The 18,719-nt window shown below is 33.6% G+C and overlaps 3 protein-coding genes across 7 annotated transcripts; 1 reads left to right on the top strand and 2 right to left on the bottom strand.

Annotated features, from left to right (window-relative positions):
* The first annotated feature begins 5,907 nt into the window (after nt 1-5,907).
* LOC105125065 (lysine-specific demethylase JMJ25-like) lies at nt 5,908-12,915 on the top strand. 5 transcript variants are annotated; one of them, XM_011025356.1, is made up of 14 exons: nt 5,908-6,207; nt 6,830-7,456; nt 7,576-7,718; nt 7,801-7,894; nt 8,022-8,154; nt 8,253-8,307; nt 8,498-9,188; nt 9,314-9,643; nt 10,077-10,523; nt 10,625-10,697; nt 11,124-11,209; nt 11,903-12,022; nt 12,178-12,248; nt 12,554-12,915. In XM_011025356.1, the coding sequence occupies exons 2-14, from the start codon at nt 6,902-6,904 to the stop codon at nt 12,651-12,653; spliced, it is 2,898 nt and encodes a 965-aa protein (XP_011023658.1). In that variant the 5' UTR covers nt 5,908-6,207; nt 6,830-6,901; the 3' UTR covers nt 12,654-12,915. The 5 variants fall into 5 exon arrangements, with proteins under 5 accessions (XP_011023658.1, XP_011023657.1, XP_011023659.1 ...); XM_011025355.1 differs by having other exon boundaries at nt 7,801-7,900; XM_011025357.1 differs by having other exon boundaries at nt 5,909-6,207; nt 6,830-7,438; nt 7,801-7,900.
* Nucleotides 12,916-13,559: 644 nt separating this feature from the next.
* On the bottom strand, nt 13,560-14,180 carry LOC105125247 (uncharacterized). The gene is made up of 3 exons (XM_011025612.1): nt 13,997-14,180; nt 13,848-13,897; nt 13,560-13,715 (listed from the first exon to the last, which is right to left on the bottom strand). Exons 1-3 carry the CDS (start codon nt 14,178-14,180, stop codon nt 13,560-13,562), a joined length of 390 nt encoding a protein of 129 aa, XP_011023914.1.
* Nucleotides 14,181-15,025: 845 nt separating this feature from the next.
* Nucleotides 15,026-18,656, bottom strand: LOC105125064 (zinc finger protein NUTCRACKER-like). The gene is made up of 3 exons (XM_011025354.1): nt 18,185-18,656; nt 16,789-17,185; nt 15,026-16,261 (listed from the first exon to the last, which is right to left on the bottom strand). Exons 1-3 carry the CDS (start codon nt 18,351-18,353, stop codon nt 15,298-15,300), a joined length of 1,530 nt encoding a protein of 509 aa, XP_011023656.1. The 5' UTR covers nt 18,354-18,656; the 3' UTR covers nt 15,026-15,297.
* Between the last annotated feature and the right edge of the window lie 63 nt (nt 18,657-18,719).

Here is an 18,719-nt window from a genome sequence, read left to right as displayed (position 1 = left end):
TAGAAGGACAATATATGAGTTATAATTGTTTTGTTCATGTGAAAATCAAATTTCCTTTCCTTTATTATGCATGATCTCATAATATCCCAATAGACAATTTAGAAATAAAAACTATAAATACACATATTAAATTATCAATTAACTAATATTATAAAATAAGGAATTAATAATCATATGTACTCGGCCAATCTCATACTCTTTGTATGTTTTGAAAATGCTTTCTTTGTATGTTTTGAAAATGCTTTGATTAAGAGTTCTTATTTTAACTTGAAGGAAACTAGTTGATTATCTAGATTATAACAAATCCTTTTAGTTGTTGTATTTACATCTTTTTTTTAAGAATAAATGTTATTTTTATATCTATTTAATTTAACCTAATATCAAAATGAGCCGCTAAAGTGATTATAGTTTTGGATAAATCATTTTTAGAAACTAGATAGTATGTATTAGGCCATCAATGACTTATTTATGCAAACCCTTGGCCAACAATTTGGCATTATACTTTTTAATATTATGATTTGAGTACAATTTGATTTTATATATTCATTTACAACCTATAGCTTTAACTCCCCGCGGTAACTTAACAATTTTTCAAACTTGTTTTTTAGTGATAGAGTCTATTTTTTCTTTAATTGTATTATACCAAATTTTTTATTCTTCTTCACTTATAGATTGTAAAAACAAAATATAATCACCTTTAGGTTCAATATCAAATTGAAATCCCAACATGTATACAATATAATTATCATAAATGACAAAACTTATTTTCATTAAAGATTTTCTCACACCTTCAATCTTACTCATACCTACATGTGTTATGTTTTAGATTTCATGACAATTTGTTTTTCTTGTAATGGTGGCTCTTGTAGGTTGATTTTTTTTAATGATCAAATCTCTCTTGAATTCATGTTTTTTTCTCACTTTATCTTTTAAATAATAGTACTCTCACTAATATCATAATTTTTAATAACTTTTTTACTTAAGATATCAACAATTTTAGGAGTGAGTAAGGGATGGTAAAACTTGTAGTCTCTAGATTTTTCTACATAGCTAGTACAATATCCACTAATATTCTAGCATCTGATTTTTTTTTATTATGAATTTTGGACTCTAACCTCGACTAAACAACCTTATATATATAATGTCTTGAACTTAGTTTCTATAATTTGTATAATTTAAATGGTGTTTTGAGAATCATTTTTAATGAAACCTTCTTCAAGACTTATAATATTGTTCCCAAGACCTTTCTCTATAAGAAGAGGAAAAAGAAGAAGAAGAAGAAGATTATTGTCACTTAACATCCATGATGGTCTAATTTTTTCGTTCAATAATATAATTTTGGTGAGGTGATCCAAACATAGTATATTATGCAATGATATAGTGTTTCTTAATAAAATTTGTAAATGAACCTGTTCTCTACCCCAACTTCGTGTACCTCCTATAATATTCACTACCCTAGTAAATCTCAAAGATCTTTTTTTATTGCCTTTTTATTTCATTCTTAATATACATTGAACACATCAAGTGCTTTACTTTTATTAAGTGAAATGTAAAGTTACATATAATGTGTATAGTCATTAATGAGTAAGATAAAATATCTTTAATCATTTAAATAAGAGACATTAAATAAACAATATATATCAGTATATATGATTCCAAGTACTTCATTACTTCTCTTTGCACCTTTATTGGTTTTATTAATTTATTCTCTCTTAATGCAATCCATATAAGTACAAAAAAAAATCACGAGTCTTAAGAACTTCATCACTAACTAGTCCTCTAATCCCATCAATGGAGATATAACTCAATATCTTATGACACAAAGTAGATGAGGGCTCATAAACAATGATACGCTTAGAACAAACATCTTTATGCATGGTCAAGAGAATTTGCTCATGGATTGATCGAGTTTTAATTTGTATAGACCATTAAGTAAATTTTCAAATCCGATGATAATTGAATTTTTAAAAATAAAAAGTCTTAAACCAATGAATTAAATAAATATCCAAAATGTACCGATCAAAAAATTAAAATCAAATTTCTATAAAATAAAAGAATATAAAAAGTGTTTACAATGTCTAAAATAAATTCATTTTCTAGGATAAATCTAAAAATTTCAATAACTTTGATGGGTGAATGCATTACATTCCTAAATAGATGCATTATTCACTCTTAGTCAGCTTTCTCATACTTGAAGAGTCTTGCATATTATCAACAAATAAAATATAGTACTTAAATCAATCCATCAAGTTTTTTGTCAATAGTTTATGACGTTAGATTCATAACATGTAATGACATTTATATTATATTTTTTTTGCAAACCAAACATTTGTATTTTTCATAAATCATCCTTTACATGCTCTTTTTGGTTGCAGAAAAAGCATGTAATTGTATTATTAGGTCTCTTAAATGAAACTTTTTTCTTCTTTCTCCATCGCAAATTGTTAGCATTTTTATCCTTAATCTCTTGCCTTATTTTGACTTTGTGAGTAATAAAATTGGCATTGACTTGATTTTCATGCTTCAATCTTTTATTTTCTTGTACACAAATAGTTAAAAATTCATTAATGGATCATTTTCCCTTATATATGTTGTAAAATATATTAAATAATCCATATTCTATTATGAGATAGTTGAGTATTAGATAAACAAGAAATGAGAAATATCAATTTTTAGATACTTAAGCTATAATGTCCTTTATTTTCATTTCGTGTTTACATACACTTCTTGATTTTAGATATTTCATCACAAACAACTTATTTATCAAGGTATTGGTTAATACCTTATTACAACTAATAAATAGCTCTTCAATAGTTTTTATATAGTCTTTTAACTTATCACACTTTAAATTCGAGCCGTGATTTTATGAGTATTAAACCTAGACAATATGATTGCTTCTACTGTTTGTAGATTATTTTATGTATAATGAAACTTGATTTCATTGGCACAAGTAACTTATCTATATAGAGTGTATAGTCTAAATCCGTACACTCTAACACTAAGAGGATTTCATCTTTTCACTTCAAAGAAATTTTATTATTTAAAATAAAAATATAAAAATTAATATTCATATAAGTATTAAAACAACTACAATAGCCAAAAAATATAACCCATGTTTTGAATCGATATTGTAATATGAATTAACCAATATCATATTTAATTGCAAAGTCTAAACCTTCATGTGGGTTCATAGGTTACATTAATAACAAGATTTGTCTATTACCAACTAATTAACCTGTTTAATTTTCTAAATACTTTCAAAACATCTAAATGTCATAAGATGCTGTGGCTATTCTTAATACATAACGATGTTCGTGTCTTTATTATGGCTATTATTCATTACTTAAAATAATATTCATAATAAAATATGCCACATGTAATATTCATGAAAGTGCAACAAATATAATTATTTTCATGATAGATAAAAATTAACTCACAACTCGTGAGACAAAAAAGAAATCAAAGAAAAATCATTGAATTCATCGGTTCAAATTATTTTTTTCAAGGAGAAAAATTATCAATAATATTTATTTTATAAATGTTTTTTATCAAGTTATAATTCGAATATTGACAGAACATGGAAGTTTAAATCAAACTTTGATATCAGATGAAAAAATCAATTTAATTTAATATGTAATTCATAATCTTTAACAATATGCTTTTCACATTCAATAAATACAATAAAAATAGTGAATTAAGAAAGCGTATCTGAACTCATAATGGTGGCCTTTTCTTTGTTGTTGTGCAGAACCTTGTTGTTGCTCTATGTTCAAAACCTAAAAAACTAATTTCCCTTAATAATGAAGAGAGGCAATGATATAGTTTTTAGCCTTTATATATATATATATACATATAAAAAACTATATAATTGCCTATATATATATATATATATATATAATAAGTTAGTGATTTGATGGATAATGATAGTGTGATAGTGATATATATAGACATGCGGCCCATATTAATTTAGGAATCTTAATCATTTTTGTTCCACCGAGAAAGCGGGTGTAACTTTTTAAGTTATTAGTCGAATATTTCAACTTGAAACTTTCAAGTAGTTACAAATATTTCAACTTCTTGATAATTTTAAACAAGATAAATATTTAATATATTTGAATTAAAAAAATCATGTGGGATTTAAGTCATCTTAGGTCTCCTAAAGAGACGTGTGTTAACATATATAGCACGATGGACTTTCTCCTCTGAACATGATCAAAAAAAAAAAATTGTTGGGAGAAAAAATAAAACTCGCATGATAGAATTTCAGAATTTCCTTGAAAAATTATAAATCCAATGAAAATTCTAGGATGACAGACAATAATAGAAGAAATAAAACTAATTTTTAAATTATGTGTAATATACTAAGATTTTGAACCTGTGCAGTATTTTAATTAATTTTAGATAAAAAAATCGAGCCAATTCATTTTTGTTTTTAAAAAATTAAACTAAATTAAACTGAATAAAAAAACTAAATCAATCAACTTAATTTTACATTTTTTAAAATTAAACGAGTTTAACTTGAATTATCATACAGGTTATTTTTAACAAACTTTGATTTGATAAATCTTTAATTTATAAGAAATTTCTTTTTTAATTTAATTCAGTTTATTTTTCTGCTGTGGTTATATTTTTAGTTTATAAAATATTAAAATGAAATTGAATTAATTTTTTTAATTTAATATAATTGGATTTATTCAATTATATAAAATAATAAATCAATTTAATTATTTTCAAATTGATTTTTATACACACATTTGGAATAATTCTGTAAATTTGCTTACCCTGTAAAAAGAGGGTGAGCAAATTTACAGAATTATGCGAGATAAATGGGTATAAGGCCCATATTCATATTCTAAGGCTGGACATCATGGGCATTTAGCCCGTACTGGAGACAACAAGAATACAGGCCTAAGCATGGAGGCGGTCCGATCCGATTACCGACCAAGGACCATATAATTTGCGACATTTTATTGAATTTATTTATGAAACTTATAAATTAGGATTCGATTTTGAGTTGTGACGTCTTATATTTACCAAAAATAAGAAGTAACAACCACATTAATCCGAAAATAATCAATATATAAATTATTTACTTCTTATTAATAATATCGCTGCAGTCCATTATAAAACTTTTTTTTTTGCAATTTGTTTTTGTAAGAAATTAATTAAAATGAATTTCACCTAAAATACAAAAACTACCACCATCTGAATGTTTCATGTGATGTGTATTTCTTCCAAACAAATTGTTTAATAATATTTTTTTATATCAAGTGAAAAAATGAAAATAAAAAACAAATGGGATTTATCCTATAACAACATTCAGCAAAAAAAATAAAATAAATAAATAATCATGTTGAAACGGACGTTAGGGTTTTTATACCAATTGATTTAACTCCAATTCATATTATAAAATATCAAGTGAAGTATAATTTAGTTTCAAAATCTAACTTTGAGTTTTGTTTTTTTTTTTAAATATTGAATTTGTAAAATTTAGTTTTATTAAATTTTTAATGATTAAGTTAAATTGATTCACATCATATTGAGTCAATGTAAGAATTTTTTTTAAAAATAATAAAATAATATTATTTTAATACAATTAATTAATTTAAACAAACTTAATAATCTAAGAGTTGACTAAATAACTATCATTAATCCACAATGTGAACTATGATTCACACTATCATTCCTATCTCTATTTATTTTCGTCGTAAATTACCACCTCTATTTTTTTTCCACACCAAAATCATGGGCGAACAGGAAAAAAAATCAACAGTAATTATATTATAAAAAATCTATTTATTTATTAAAAAAATGTAATTAAAAAAAGTCTTAAAAAAAGTCAATATCAGAGGTAACGCTTAACCGGTTTGAGTTCCAGTTCTGGTAAACTACACAAACACAGTTGTCTGAACCTTAAAAACAGAACCAGAAAGAGAGGGAAGAAAAAAAAAAAAAAACCAGCAAGGCAAAACAGTGGGACTGTTGTGTCTGGTCTGGACTGTGAAAGCAAAACTATTAAAAACAGAGCAACACAGGCCGTCCATTAAAATCTGCTATACTAACTCTTCCTTAGCCTTTTACTATAATTCCTAAAATAATAAAAAAAAAACATGAAGACCAGGACCAGTACTTCTACGACTTCTAACTTGCTTTTCCTTTCTTTCAATACATTATTATTTCCCCACCAAAAACCCTAGTCTCCCTCAGGTACCTTTTCCTCTCCCCCTCACTTGCTTTTTTCTTCTTCTCTTGACATGGGTTCCTGATCGTTTTTGCTGATCCGGGTTTGCTTGCAATGTGTGATTTCCTGGCTTGTTTTTTCTCTAAGAACTACCCAATTCTTGAATTGTTTTTGTTTTATTTTTTAATAATAGTGTATTATGTTTTCCATTCTTGACTTAATTGTGGTTTCTGATTCTTCTATTGAATTTTACTTTCTCTTCCTGTTAACAATTTCTCACTTGTAAGCGTTTATGTTATTATTGTTGCTGTGTTTCTTCAATGTGTTGTTTGTGTTTGGATTGAAAGTTTCGCTCATGGGATGTCGATTTATTGACTATTTTTTCTGCGTCTTGCAATTTATTTGATTACTTAAGTTAAATTTTGATACTGAGCATTGTAGTTTTTTTGGCACATCTTTTATGGGAAAAAATTATAATTTTTAGTGCATCCAGTGTAATACTCTGTTCTGCCGTGCTAGGGTTTCCACGTTTGGATTGCATATGAATGTCATGTACTGGAGCATCACAACCTGTGTATTTTCAATGACTTTATGGTGATATGTTGTTGACTTTTTGTGGATCTTTTGGTTTGTAATGTCCAATTCCAGATTGGTGTTATGAGCATATGCTGGTGAGTTGAGTGTCTTGTTCCTGTTGAATTTCTCTGTGACACAGCTATAATGGATCACCTAAGATCATCCTCAGCGAATGGTGAGGAAAATGGTGGTGGGATTCCTGATGACTTGCGCTGCAAGAGGTCAGATGGGAAGCAGTGGAGATGTACTGCCATGTCTATGCCAGATAAAACTGTTTGTGAGAAGCATTATATCCAGGCAAAGAAGAGGGCAGCAAATTCTGCGTTAAGAGCCAGTCTGAAGAAAGCCAAAAGGAAATCAATAGGTGAAAGCGATTTTTACTTGGAGAGTAAGAGCGATGATTTTGACATGCCACTCAGGAACATGAAAGTTGAGGAGGATCAGCCACTTTCAGTCTCATCTAAGAGGTACAAGGAGAAAGTACGTAAAAGTCAGTCCCGCTATTCTCCAGAAACACTTATAAGGAGCTTGCGTGGTCAGAATTCTCTAAAACTAAACAATGATTCCCAAAGAGATGTCGAGTTTGAAGAGAATTGGAGGTCATATAAGACGACAACTCGTTCAACAATGGAATCATCCAGGAGTAGATCACAAAGGAGTTTTGACGCCAGTGCTATGACAGTGAGTGAAATTGTCAAAGTACTTGACTACGTGTTTTAAGTGTTGTTGCTATTACTATATTGTTCAGTTATATTTTGTATGGTTGCTTTCTCTTCTGCTTCAATATGTAGTTATTGAAAAGAAAACCTTGTTTTCAGGAATACTCAGATGCAAGCACAGATGCTTCTGAAGACATTGGTGGGCAAACTTGTCATCAGTGCCGGAGGAATGACAGAAATAGTGTTACTTGGTGTCTCAAATGTGACAAGAGAGGTTTTTGTGATAGCTGTATCTCAGAATGGTGAGGGTTGAGCTCTGTGGGGGAAAATTTAGTTATATTTCCAACTTATAAGCTTAGTCAATGATGTATTCTTTACTTCTAGGTACTCAGACATTCCATTAGAAGAAATTGAGAAGGTTTGTCCTGCATGTCGCGGGATCTGCAATTGCAGGGGTTGCTTACGAGGAGATAATATGGTAAAGGTATTTCATTCATGGATTGAAGGGACCTTGTTTTTGTTACTCTGTTATTTTTCTTATGTTTCGTGAACAAATTGTGTTGGGATTGCCTTATTCAATGATGATTTCCTCCCCTATGTTTTAGGTAAGAATACGGGAAATACCTGTTCTTGACAAGTTGCAATATCTCCACTGCCTATTATCTTCAGTGCTTCCTATAGTTAAGCAGATCCATCATGAACAATGCTTAGAAGTAGAGCTTGAGCAAAGGCTGCGTGGTAAGAAGCTTTTGATGATTTAGTGGCATCCGGAATTTAAACTTTCTGTACATGACCTTCTCCCTGTTCTGTGACTAACTGGGATATTAATTATCCAGGAACTGATATAGATCTTGTCCGGGCCAAATTGAATGCAGATGAGCAGATGTGCTGGTATATTAGAAAACTCATGCTCTGCTTTACCAGTTTCTGTCATTTTCTTCTTTTACTTTGTATATGAAATGAAGTCGGGACCTTGGTCTTTATTTGTTTTAAAAACAAGTCTTGCAATTTGATGAGCCACAACACACGTTTCTTCATTTCAAGAATTGTTGTTCATTGTAGTTTATTTGTCCTTTTGCAGCAATATATGTAGGATACCCATTATTGATTATCATCGGCATTGTGCAAATTGCTCTTATGATCTGTGCCTTCATTGCTGTCAAGATCTTCGAGGAGCATCTAAACATGGTGTTGAAAATGAAGTGGATGAAAATCAGATTGATGGGAGAAGTCAAGACAATGAGACTCCATTAGAACCAGTGAGAGAACCACGAGTAAGACTAAAGTTATCAGATAAGTACCAAGGCTGGAACGCAAACAATGATGGCAGTATTCCATGCCCTCCGAAGGAGCACGGTGGTTGTAATTACTCATCATTGAACCTAAGCCGTATTTTCAAGATGAATTGGGCAGCAAAACTTGTGAAAAATGTGGAGGAAATGGTCAGTGGCTGTAAGGTTTATGATGCTAGCACCCCACAGAAATCCGGGTTGAATGATTCCACACTCCGCCAGTATGCTCACAGAGAGGACAGTGATGATAATTTCTTATATTGCCCCTTATCTGAAGATATAAAAGCTGATGGGATAAACAAGTTTAGAAAACACTGGGTTAGGGGTGAACCTGTTATTGTGAAGCAGGTATTTGACAGCTCATCCATATCAAGCTGGGATCCAATGGCCATATGGAAGGGGATCCGGGAAACATCAGATGAGAAAAAGAAAGGTGAAAACAGAACGGTGAAGGCCATAGATTGTTTACACTGGTCTGAGGTGTGTTTTCCTTAACTTTTGCTTATATCAGGTGTATGGCTCTTCTTTCTTCTTAACGTCAGTAAATAATTTGATGTTGTGTTAATCTCTTTGATTGTCTTGACAAGTGGTTTTCTGTGTGGCAGGTTGACATTGATCTTGATCAGTTTATCCAAGGATACTCAGAGGGACGAATCAGGGAAAATGGTTCACCAGAGATGTTGAAGTTGAAGGATTGGCCTTCCCCCAGTGCTTTGGAAGAGTTCTTATTATACCAGAGATCTGAATCTATCAGTAAACTGCCTTTCCTTGAATTTATCCACTCAAGGGTGGGTGTTCTAAATGTTGCTGCAAAGTTGCCTCATTACTCTTTGCAGAATGATGTAGGACCCAAAATTTGTATATCTTATGGGAGCCATGAGGAGCTCGGTGTGGGTGATTCTGTAATCAATCTTCATTTCAAAACGCGTGACATGGTAAGTTTTATTTGTGATTACATAGGGATTGTAACACTTTCAACTTGCATGGTACTGCTGTTCCTTCTTGAAATTCATATTGGAGATTTAAAATCTGGCTCCTCTTTTGTAATATAGCATTTATGGTATTCAAGCTTTGAATTAAAGTATTGTACGTGACGTGTCTTTAGAACAGATATCTTCGTAATCTCATTGATATCCTCAATTCAATATATATGGTTCTCACAAATAAATTATTTGTATTTCTAACATGTTTTCTAAGCAATTATTTTACAAATTCAGCTGGCTTCCAGTGCCTAAGTGCTGCTGTGGCCATGCCTTGTATAGAGAGCCCACATGGATAATTTAGTGGTTGTTTGTTATATTCTCTGCAATTTCACTTGTCCAAGGTGACAGGAATTAATATGGATTGACATTGCTGAGGCACATGCAGGTGTATCTATTGGTGCATACATGCGAAGCAAAGACAAAAGGAAGCCAGGAGAGTAGCTCAATTGACCCAGAAAAAAGCCTGGATGAGGGAAGGTTGCCTGATATATCACTCGATGGGCATGATATACAAGATGAAGTGAGCACAGCTACAGATAAGGATGAGAAAATGGAGGATCAAGAGGCTGCTAATACCACTAGTATTGAAGATCATGGGACTGAAAGAACCACAGGTGTTCAAGAGGTTGAAAGAATGGAAACCACCAGAGTGGAAGGGGTTGAGGGAATGGAGGATCAGCAGTTTAAGAAAGATAGTGAAGATATCCCTGTAGAGATTTGTCCAGGAGTTAGTTGGGATGTCTTTCGTCGGCAGGATATTCCAAAGTTAACTGATTATTTGAGAACATGCTATAAGGACCTTTGGAAGCCTGACAACATAGTGAATGATTTTGTAGGTTCACCTACTGAGCTTTGGAAATCTACCTTATATTTTAGTTAAGCCAAATGGCTTCTATAACTTGCATGCTGATGATCTTATTACTGGGATCTCAGGTCACAAATCCCCTTTATGACGGAAAAGTTTTCCTAAATGCGTTTCATAAGAGACAGTTGAAGGAAGAGTTTGGTGAGTAACTTTAGCATTTCTGTAGTTTTTAAAATAGAACAGATTTAGGAGTTAGTTCTTTGATCTTCCTGCTTGTTTATGGTTTTTCTGTTAACATAGTGAGGCATCTGAGCTTCTAACCATTTTTTTTTTGTCTTCATAGACCTTTCTACTTTTTGTTAATGTAGTGGTGCATCTGACTTTCCTCCTTGATTTGCATGTGTGTTCATATGCTGTGAATGGGTGAATACCATGAATTGCACTGTTGAAAAGTCTTATCGGCCATTAATTAGTTCTCTCTGACTGTAATTGATCTTGTCCCCTTTTGCATATCCCAAGAGACACCAGGAATACTGCCATGGTGGGGAGTGCACTTAATTTGTATATTTCCTTTTATTTTGCTTTCTTTATATGCATTTTTAAGATGAAAATTATTTTTCTCCTCAGGAGTTGAACCATGGTCATTTGAACAACATTTGGGGCAAGCTGTATTCGTCCCAGCTGGATGCCCTTTCCAAGCGAGGAATCTTCAGGTAAGCTTTTTGTGATTAATTAGATTTCGAAGTTGGATAAATACATGTCTCCAGAACTTCTAATTTAAAGACAATGTTAAAACATTTAGACTACAATGATGAAAACATGTTTTTTTTTCTTTTAATTTGATTTTCAAATGATTGGGATGTTAACTGATAGTGTGAATGTATGGTCTATGATTTTTCCCTAATGAGATCAAGTTCCATTAACACTTTTTTTCTTGGAATCAGTATTGGTCCAGTTTCCAAAGTCCAAAGTTGCAATTAATTCATCCTCATCCATTGAAACTCAAAAAGGAAAAAAAAGTTCATCCTTGAGGAGATGATTTTAATTGTGGGTTCCAACTAATGTTGTTGCGATAGGGCTGCTGCTTTCCTCTACAAACGAATGTTTTAGGCCCTCTTCAAGTTAGGGATATTTTTATCATCGAACAATGTGATAAAAAGTAGTTTTGTGGGAAGGCACATGCTATAAAAAACAACACCCACCAACAGCCAGTAGTACAGTTGGTTTTCTTCCTTTCTTTCTTCCCCAATTTTTAAAGTCAAGTGTTGCTGATTTTCAAAATTTTATAAAACTAAGAGTTTCCTGAACCAAAGATTTTTATATTTAGTGGTTTGAAAATTACGTGCTTGAATTAAGTAAAATTATGCATTATAATTGTTTATTTTTTTCTTCTTGTAAATTTGCAGTCTAATGTTCAGTTGGGCCTTGATTTCCTATCTCCTGAAAGTCTGGGGGTGTCTGCTAGATTGGCAGAAGAAATTCGCTGTCTTCCAAATGACCATGAAGCAAAACTTCAAGTTTTGGAGGTCAGGCTCTGGAAACTTTCTTCAAAAACATTCAATGCTTCTTTTTCCTTGAAATTCTTTTGCTATTTTTTTTCTTGTTCTTTTGTAATCCAGCCACCGATTCTTTTGTTCTCCTGTCAGTGAATTTCTTAATCTTCTATTGGGTTTTCATACAGGTGGGTAAGATGTCACTCTATGCTGCTAGCTCAGCCATTAAAGAAGTCCAGAAATTGGTGCTCGATCCTAAGTAAGCAAAACAGCTTAAATTTTTATATTGCTTACTTATTTTCAGTGTTTTGAAATTTCATATCTTTCTGAAGACAAATGAAAGTGAAATTACCATTTGTGGGTTGACATTTGGAGCAAGGTTTGAGACAAGACAGTGGAGTGTGCTCAAATTTTCCCTAATATTCCTCACCTATTTCGTAGCCAATCTTGCATGATTCTTGCTGTATTTTTTCTGGAGTTTCTTGGACATTTATAGAATGGCTGCCTTCTCCCATCCTTTTCTCTTTACTGGGAACATTAAGAATCATACAAGTTTTTTTGCAGACTTGGTGCTGAAATTGGATTCGAGGATCGCAATTTAACTGCAGCAGTTGCTGAGAACTTGGAGAAAGGTGCCAAGCCAAGACAGATAAGTTGTTCTTAAATTGGTGTATATTAATTGTAATTTAGATATAGAAAAATTATTTTGTCTAGGTGGCTGACATGTTGAAGGGAATTTAAATGCATAAATGTATTTGTATGTAATCTTAGTCATTATGATTGGTGACTCAGTGTTTGACATATCATGGCAGTTGTAATATGCAAAGTTTGAGTGAAAGCTAACTAGTTTTGTCATTTCTGTTTGACTATTGTTGAATTGCAAACTGTTCACTCTTTTCAATAAATGATCTTGAAATTCAAGCTCCTCTGGTCTTAGCGTTTTCCGCCTTTTCTTTACCGAACCAGCAGATGAATTCAGTATAAACAAAAGCTTTAACTTGTTGCAACAGTAATGTAGAATAGCCTGTGTGCTTTTGAAGCCAATCGCACAAAGTATGACCTCATGTTCCTTTGTTAATACGTTTGATAATGCTCCAGGACTAGCCGCCTTGAAATGAATCTGCGATCCTATAGGAGTCTGTTTTCACAATTGGCCATGCTGATTCTGGTGTTTGTGCATTTAGGGTGTATACCATCACGAGCACAACGAACTGCTACTTTATGCCCCCAAAATGTGGGGCTCTCAACTCTGAATTCCAGCCTGTAGTAATTAACCTGCCTTCATAGAATCCTCTCGTAAGCTTGATTCTGTCAAAGTTCCTTTCATGTCTGGGTGTGGTCCTATGATTGTCCGAACAAAAGTTTCTCCCACCTCCTTAGGCCCTCCAAATGCTTCAATCCTACACAATCAGAGACGAATCTTCCTTGCACACTGATTGAGGTTATTGCTTGCTAGAAAGCATAATATGCGACCTCTAATTTTTAAAGCTTGGATATTAGCATCACTTATCTATAGGTTGAAAGAGCCCAGAGGAACCGGTGAAACAAGGACACGAACATTGACTTCACCTCATGAACCTGGGGGCCCAAATGCAACAACTGGTTCATTCACATTCTTGCGCTGACAATCACCAGATTTCCCACTAATCAGTGGAGGTGGATTAAATGATCTCTCACATATTCTCGTTTTCTCAGCTGCTCGATAAAGTAGCCTTTGATCTCCAACCTAAGTTTCTGGGTATATGAATTACATTAAAAAAAAATCATTCATAGTATTAGAAGAACACATCAATCTTATAGGTAAGCGAGAAATCATGTTAAACAAAAAAGCTTCAGTGACGAATTCATATAACAGAACCTCCCAACCAAATCCTTCATTTTTGTCGATCCATCGGTTATACCCTCCAACTGATAAAGCAAATCAAGCTAAACAATTCGACCACTTTGCGGCAATGATGACCCGAGAAGAAAACTTGTAATCCCACCAAAATTTGCACCATCTGCTACCAGAGAAGCTGAACCAACACCAACTAGTAGCGGCCTCTGAGATGTCAATGCCGAAGGCGCAAATTGTCTGGAGGCCTAGGCACCCCTCGAAAACACCCTCTTTCCTATCCCCAGATGTTCGAGTCATGTAAATCTTGAGGATGGAGATATTTTTGCATGCTAGAAAGTAACGCTCCAATGCCATTGTCTATGCTTTTCCAGCTGTGGAGCACCTCTCATTAACTTTTAAGGTTGTTCCCATCACCTTTTTGGACGTACCAGGTATTGTTTGATTGGGAGTGGTGCAAGTTGAGGCTTGGAGAGAGTGGGAGAGGGAGGAGGACTTGCCCGTTGACAGTGATGAAGCCATCAAATTTTTGGTGGTTTCCATTTTGCATGCTTACAAGGAAATACTCCAGAGCCATACAAATTTCCCGGTCCAGCCTCTAATGTGTGGAAAATGCTATGGAGTATGGACCTGTGGTGGCGCACTGGTCCATGCATAAAGTATACCTATTCTGGTCATGGAAAAAAGCTGAAACCCTTTGTGGGCTCCCTTAATTTGAATATTTGATGGTCTAAAAGTTGATCTGGGCTCACGCTCTAGTTCTGCTGACCTATTCAACTATCCAATTGGATTGGATGCCTTAACTTCGAGGATTTGACTAAAGTCACTACCTTTTTATATACGCATCTATAGTTTTTTAGCCATTGGATTTCATTTTTTTTTCTTGCTAACAGCTTGAGTTTCAAATCTAATGGCTAAAAATTAACAAATTCTACTCTTTTGACGCTGTGATTTCTAAATCCAAAAAAGAATGTGTATATGAAAGTGTGATGAACAGGTAACTGGGGATTTCAGAGGCCAATTAGTGGGTGTCTACAGCTCAATTTTCAGACCCGAGCAAAAATTTTCTAATTCTTCTAGCTAGACGTCCATGATGAGACCAATTCATATCTATTTTTGTTAGGAGCACCTACCTACTATACCTTGTTAATATAATAATGTTTAGAGTATAAATATAATAATTAGGCCAGGCATTAGTTTCCGTAACTTACAGAATTCACAGGATAAAGAAGAGTTTTGGAAAGAAAATCTATTTGATCTTCTACTCATATCAAAGTTGCTAATGTTGGGCCAAAAATCCTCAACACCTTGCCTGCTCTTTAGCGAAACACTTGAGGTTCTTCCCTTGATTGTACCAGTAACTTGATGAGAGAGAGAGAGAGAGAGAGCTAATTAAAGAAGTGAAGATAGAAATCATTACAAGTAGTAGCTAGATGTAGCCTGTAGGAGAAAAAGAAATTTTGTATATTCTTTTTCAAACATCCCACATGGTTTTCTTTAGTGCTGCTGCTGCTGCTGCTTGCTCAAAGTGGTTCAGCCCTTGCATTCTTGGCTGACTAATTCCTCTAGTAAACTCCATTTCTTGATGATTATGTTGTTCATGCAGATTCCTTTGTCTAGATCCTCCTAACCCCAAGAAATCAACTGTCATTACATCCCCGCTAAATCTTGATAAACCACTTGGATTGGCTCCACTTGTTGGACTACTTAAACCAGGATTTGAATTTGCACCTTGAAAAGCATTCTCATTGTTGCTTCTAGCATGCTCCATAGTCTTAAATAATGAATTGTTTTGATCTAAAACTGCACTGAAAATCCCCATGTCATTCAATACTGAGTTCTCAACCCCACCATTCGCACTGAAAAACTGGTTAGCATATCCATCATCACCACCTATCACATGAGATTGGTCATTTTGGGCATGCATTGTACCAAAAGTTGGGGGTGCCATGCTTGTGACAAAGCTCTTTTGCATCATGGGAGAGCTCACATCATTACTACTTGCAGTCGCACCCATCTGAGCTGCTTTTTGCAACAATGCTGTCGCTGACATTGATGCCGAGCCAGATAAATTATGAAGGCCGTTTCCTTCAAAGATTGTTGATGAATTTGCATTCAACTGAAGGGATGGAGACATGCTTCTTGAACCACCAAAAAGGCCTGCGGTTCCATTTGAAAACACGCTTCCTGATGAGGGTTTAGGTGGTGTCGGCATGAGTTCTTGAGGTAATGACAGTGGGTTCTTAGTGTCTAGATGGTTAAAACTAGACATCATGGTGGATTGGTTTGAATTATTGTTGATGGCCCCGGAGGATATGAGGTTGGAGACTTGGCCTTGTAAGTTTGGTTCCATGTTGGGGATTAGTCCTTGATTTGCTTTGGTATTTTCTTCAGCTAGGGCATCGCAGAAAGCCCTATGAGTAATGAAACTATCCCTCCTGCATGGTAAAACAACCAGACCCTATTAAGTCAAGCTTCGCTATCAGTAATAAAAAAGAAACCAAGTATTTTTACATATGAAATTGTTGTGCGAGAGAGACTCTATGGTCATGCAAATATTGAATTAGTCTTTTAAATATATTAATACGATCATGGCAACTACATTTATGATAAATAATTAAGCCGAACGAGAGTTTAATTTAAGGTATGATCAAGACTTTAGGGTGAAATAATGATTTCATAATTGCATATAGTCAAACAAAGACTTCAAGCAAAGCTAGGAGTGTTTTCAAGCCATAGATCTCTCATTATTCAACAAGCAACTAAATTCATATATAAAACAATGTGGACCCACATGATGACCAATCAATGTGCTAAACCAAGAGACCATTAATTAACCAATGTTGTAATCCTTAATTATTCGTGCACAGGTAAGTACTGGTGTATGAGTCTCTGACTAATTCGTTTTTTTGGGAATTAAGTAAGATTAAGTAGGGAATTAGTGATCAATGCAAAGTTTATAAACCTGGAGAATATGGTGCCACAATCACATTTGTATTCCTTGGTGCCACAAGTCTTTACATGAGCTTTCCAATCCGACTGCACTGCATATTTCTTTGAGCATTTATCGCATTTCCACTTCTTTTCTCCATGTTTTCGACAAAAATGCTTCTTAATCCCTGTAAGATCACCTAATGCTCGAGCCGGATTGTGATGGACACATGAAGGTTCTGGACAAACAAAAACCCTTTTTCGGATTTCAGCAGTTGTTCTTTGCTTTAGCTTCCATGGTAGATTATGGCCTCGCCGATGCAATTGAAGATTCTGGTCCCTTTGGAACCCCTTGTTGCAAATCTCACATACAAATCGATTTGTAGCCATAAGAGTGTTTGGTGATAGAGCAATAACTTCAGCACTGGGATCTGCCGCATATTTCATGTTTTGTAAAAAAAAAAAAAAAACTGTAAGGCCAATTTTACATGAATTTCCTTCGGATACTCCAAGTTCTTGATGAAAATATTTTTACCAAACTGAATAATTAGAAGAAGGATAGTATTTTCAACAAACTAATTGAATTAACTTAAGCATAATTATTGCTCATATCGTGTTTTTCACTAGTGCTATGTTTAATCCTATACTAACAGGCACAAAAAGGGAAGCTAGCAGGTTTCTTGGCACGCTGCATACGATGATTAACCTATGTATTTTTTGGTTGGATTCTTGATTCTTGGACGACATTACAGATAAGACAATCATAAACATGAGAAATTAACTGCAAGAAACATGAGTGCAACAAAACCAAGTGAGAGAAAGAGTGATGAAAGCAAAGATATTCCATGAAGGAATATATGTTTGCCCTTGTCTGAAACAGTGTAAAAAAAACAAGACAGAAAAGGGAGGTAGCTAGGCAAACCAACAGTCCAATGCAATGATTGAGATCCTTGCCAATAATTGAACCCCATCAACCACTTATACACCCCAATAATTCTCCATTTTTTTGTAAGCCAAATAGCCATAAAAAAAACCCTCTCTCCCCACCACCAAGATAAGAAAAAACCAATAAAGAAAACCTAAAAAGAAAGGGAAAAGACCATTTTTTTGTGTGGATCTCTTGTAAGGAGCTGAATCTGCAATAAGCCACTCAGTTTCCCTTTTTGTTATCATCCAAAAAGATAAATAAAAAGTAGCTATGAACTATAAAAAACAATCTCATATATAGTACAACAACAACAACAAGTCTCCAATGCTCTGAGAACTCATCAGATCATCAAGACTGCTATAGTACAAGACAGTAAAAGTTAACCAAGAACAAAGTTAAAACTAAGAGATTCAAAATCAAAAAACAAAACATATTATCTTCTTTAAATTAATCATCTCTAACTACTTCAAGGAAATAATAAATGGTTGAAGTGAACATATACCTGGATTTCCTGGAAGATTTCTTTTTCTCTTGAGCGGAGGTTGTTGAGTGATAGTGGAGCCATTGCTGTTAGCAGCAGCAGCAGCAGCACTTGAGTTTAAGTGAACTTCATCTCCACCAGTACCCCCAGAAGAGAAGCTGCCAGTGCCATCACCTGTGGTATTTGACATTGAAGTGGAGAGAAATACGATAAGAAGTAGTAGGATTTTTATTGAAGATTTAACCCTTTTTGTCTTTCTTTCTCTTTTGCTCACCAAACTTTCTTGTTTTCTTTCTCTCTTACAACTTCCTTGTTTAGGTAGAAGATGTGTTGTTTAGCACTTAAAACAAAACAAAAACAAAAACATGGAAGTTGGGGATTTGTTTGTAACTTAGAGGAAGACAAAAACCAGGAAATTCTCCTTCATTTCTGGTAAAAAAGAAGAGATAGTGATCAGCCTTTGTCACTAGGAGAGAACATAAGAAGGATCAGGTCATCTTTGGAGGCATCTTATAAATATATATTAATATATTTTTTTTGAAATACTATTTCTCTT

This window comes from Populus euphratica, unplaced genomic scaffold, assembly GCF_000495115.2.
Source record: "Populus euphratica unplaced genomic scaffold, PopEup_1.0 scaffold28.1, whole genome shotgun sequence".
Lineage (NCBI taxonomy): Eukaryota > Viridiplantae > Streptophyta > Magnoliopsida > Malpighiales > Salicaceae > Populus > Populus euphratica.
Note: the sequence above shows the minus strand (reverse complement) of the source record. Positions and strands in the feature narration are given on the sequence as shown.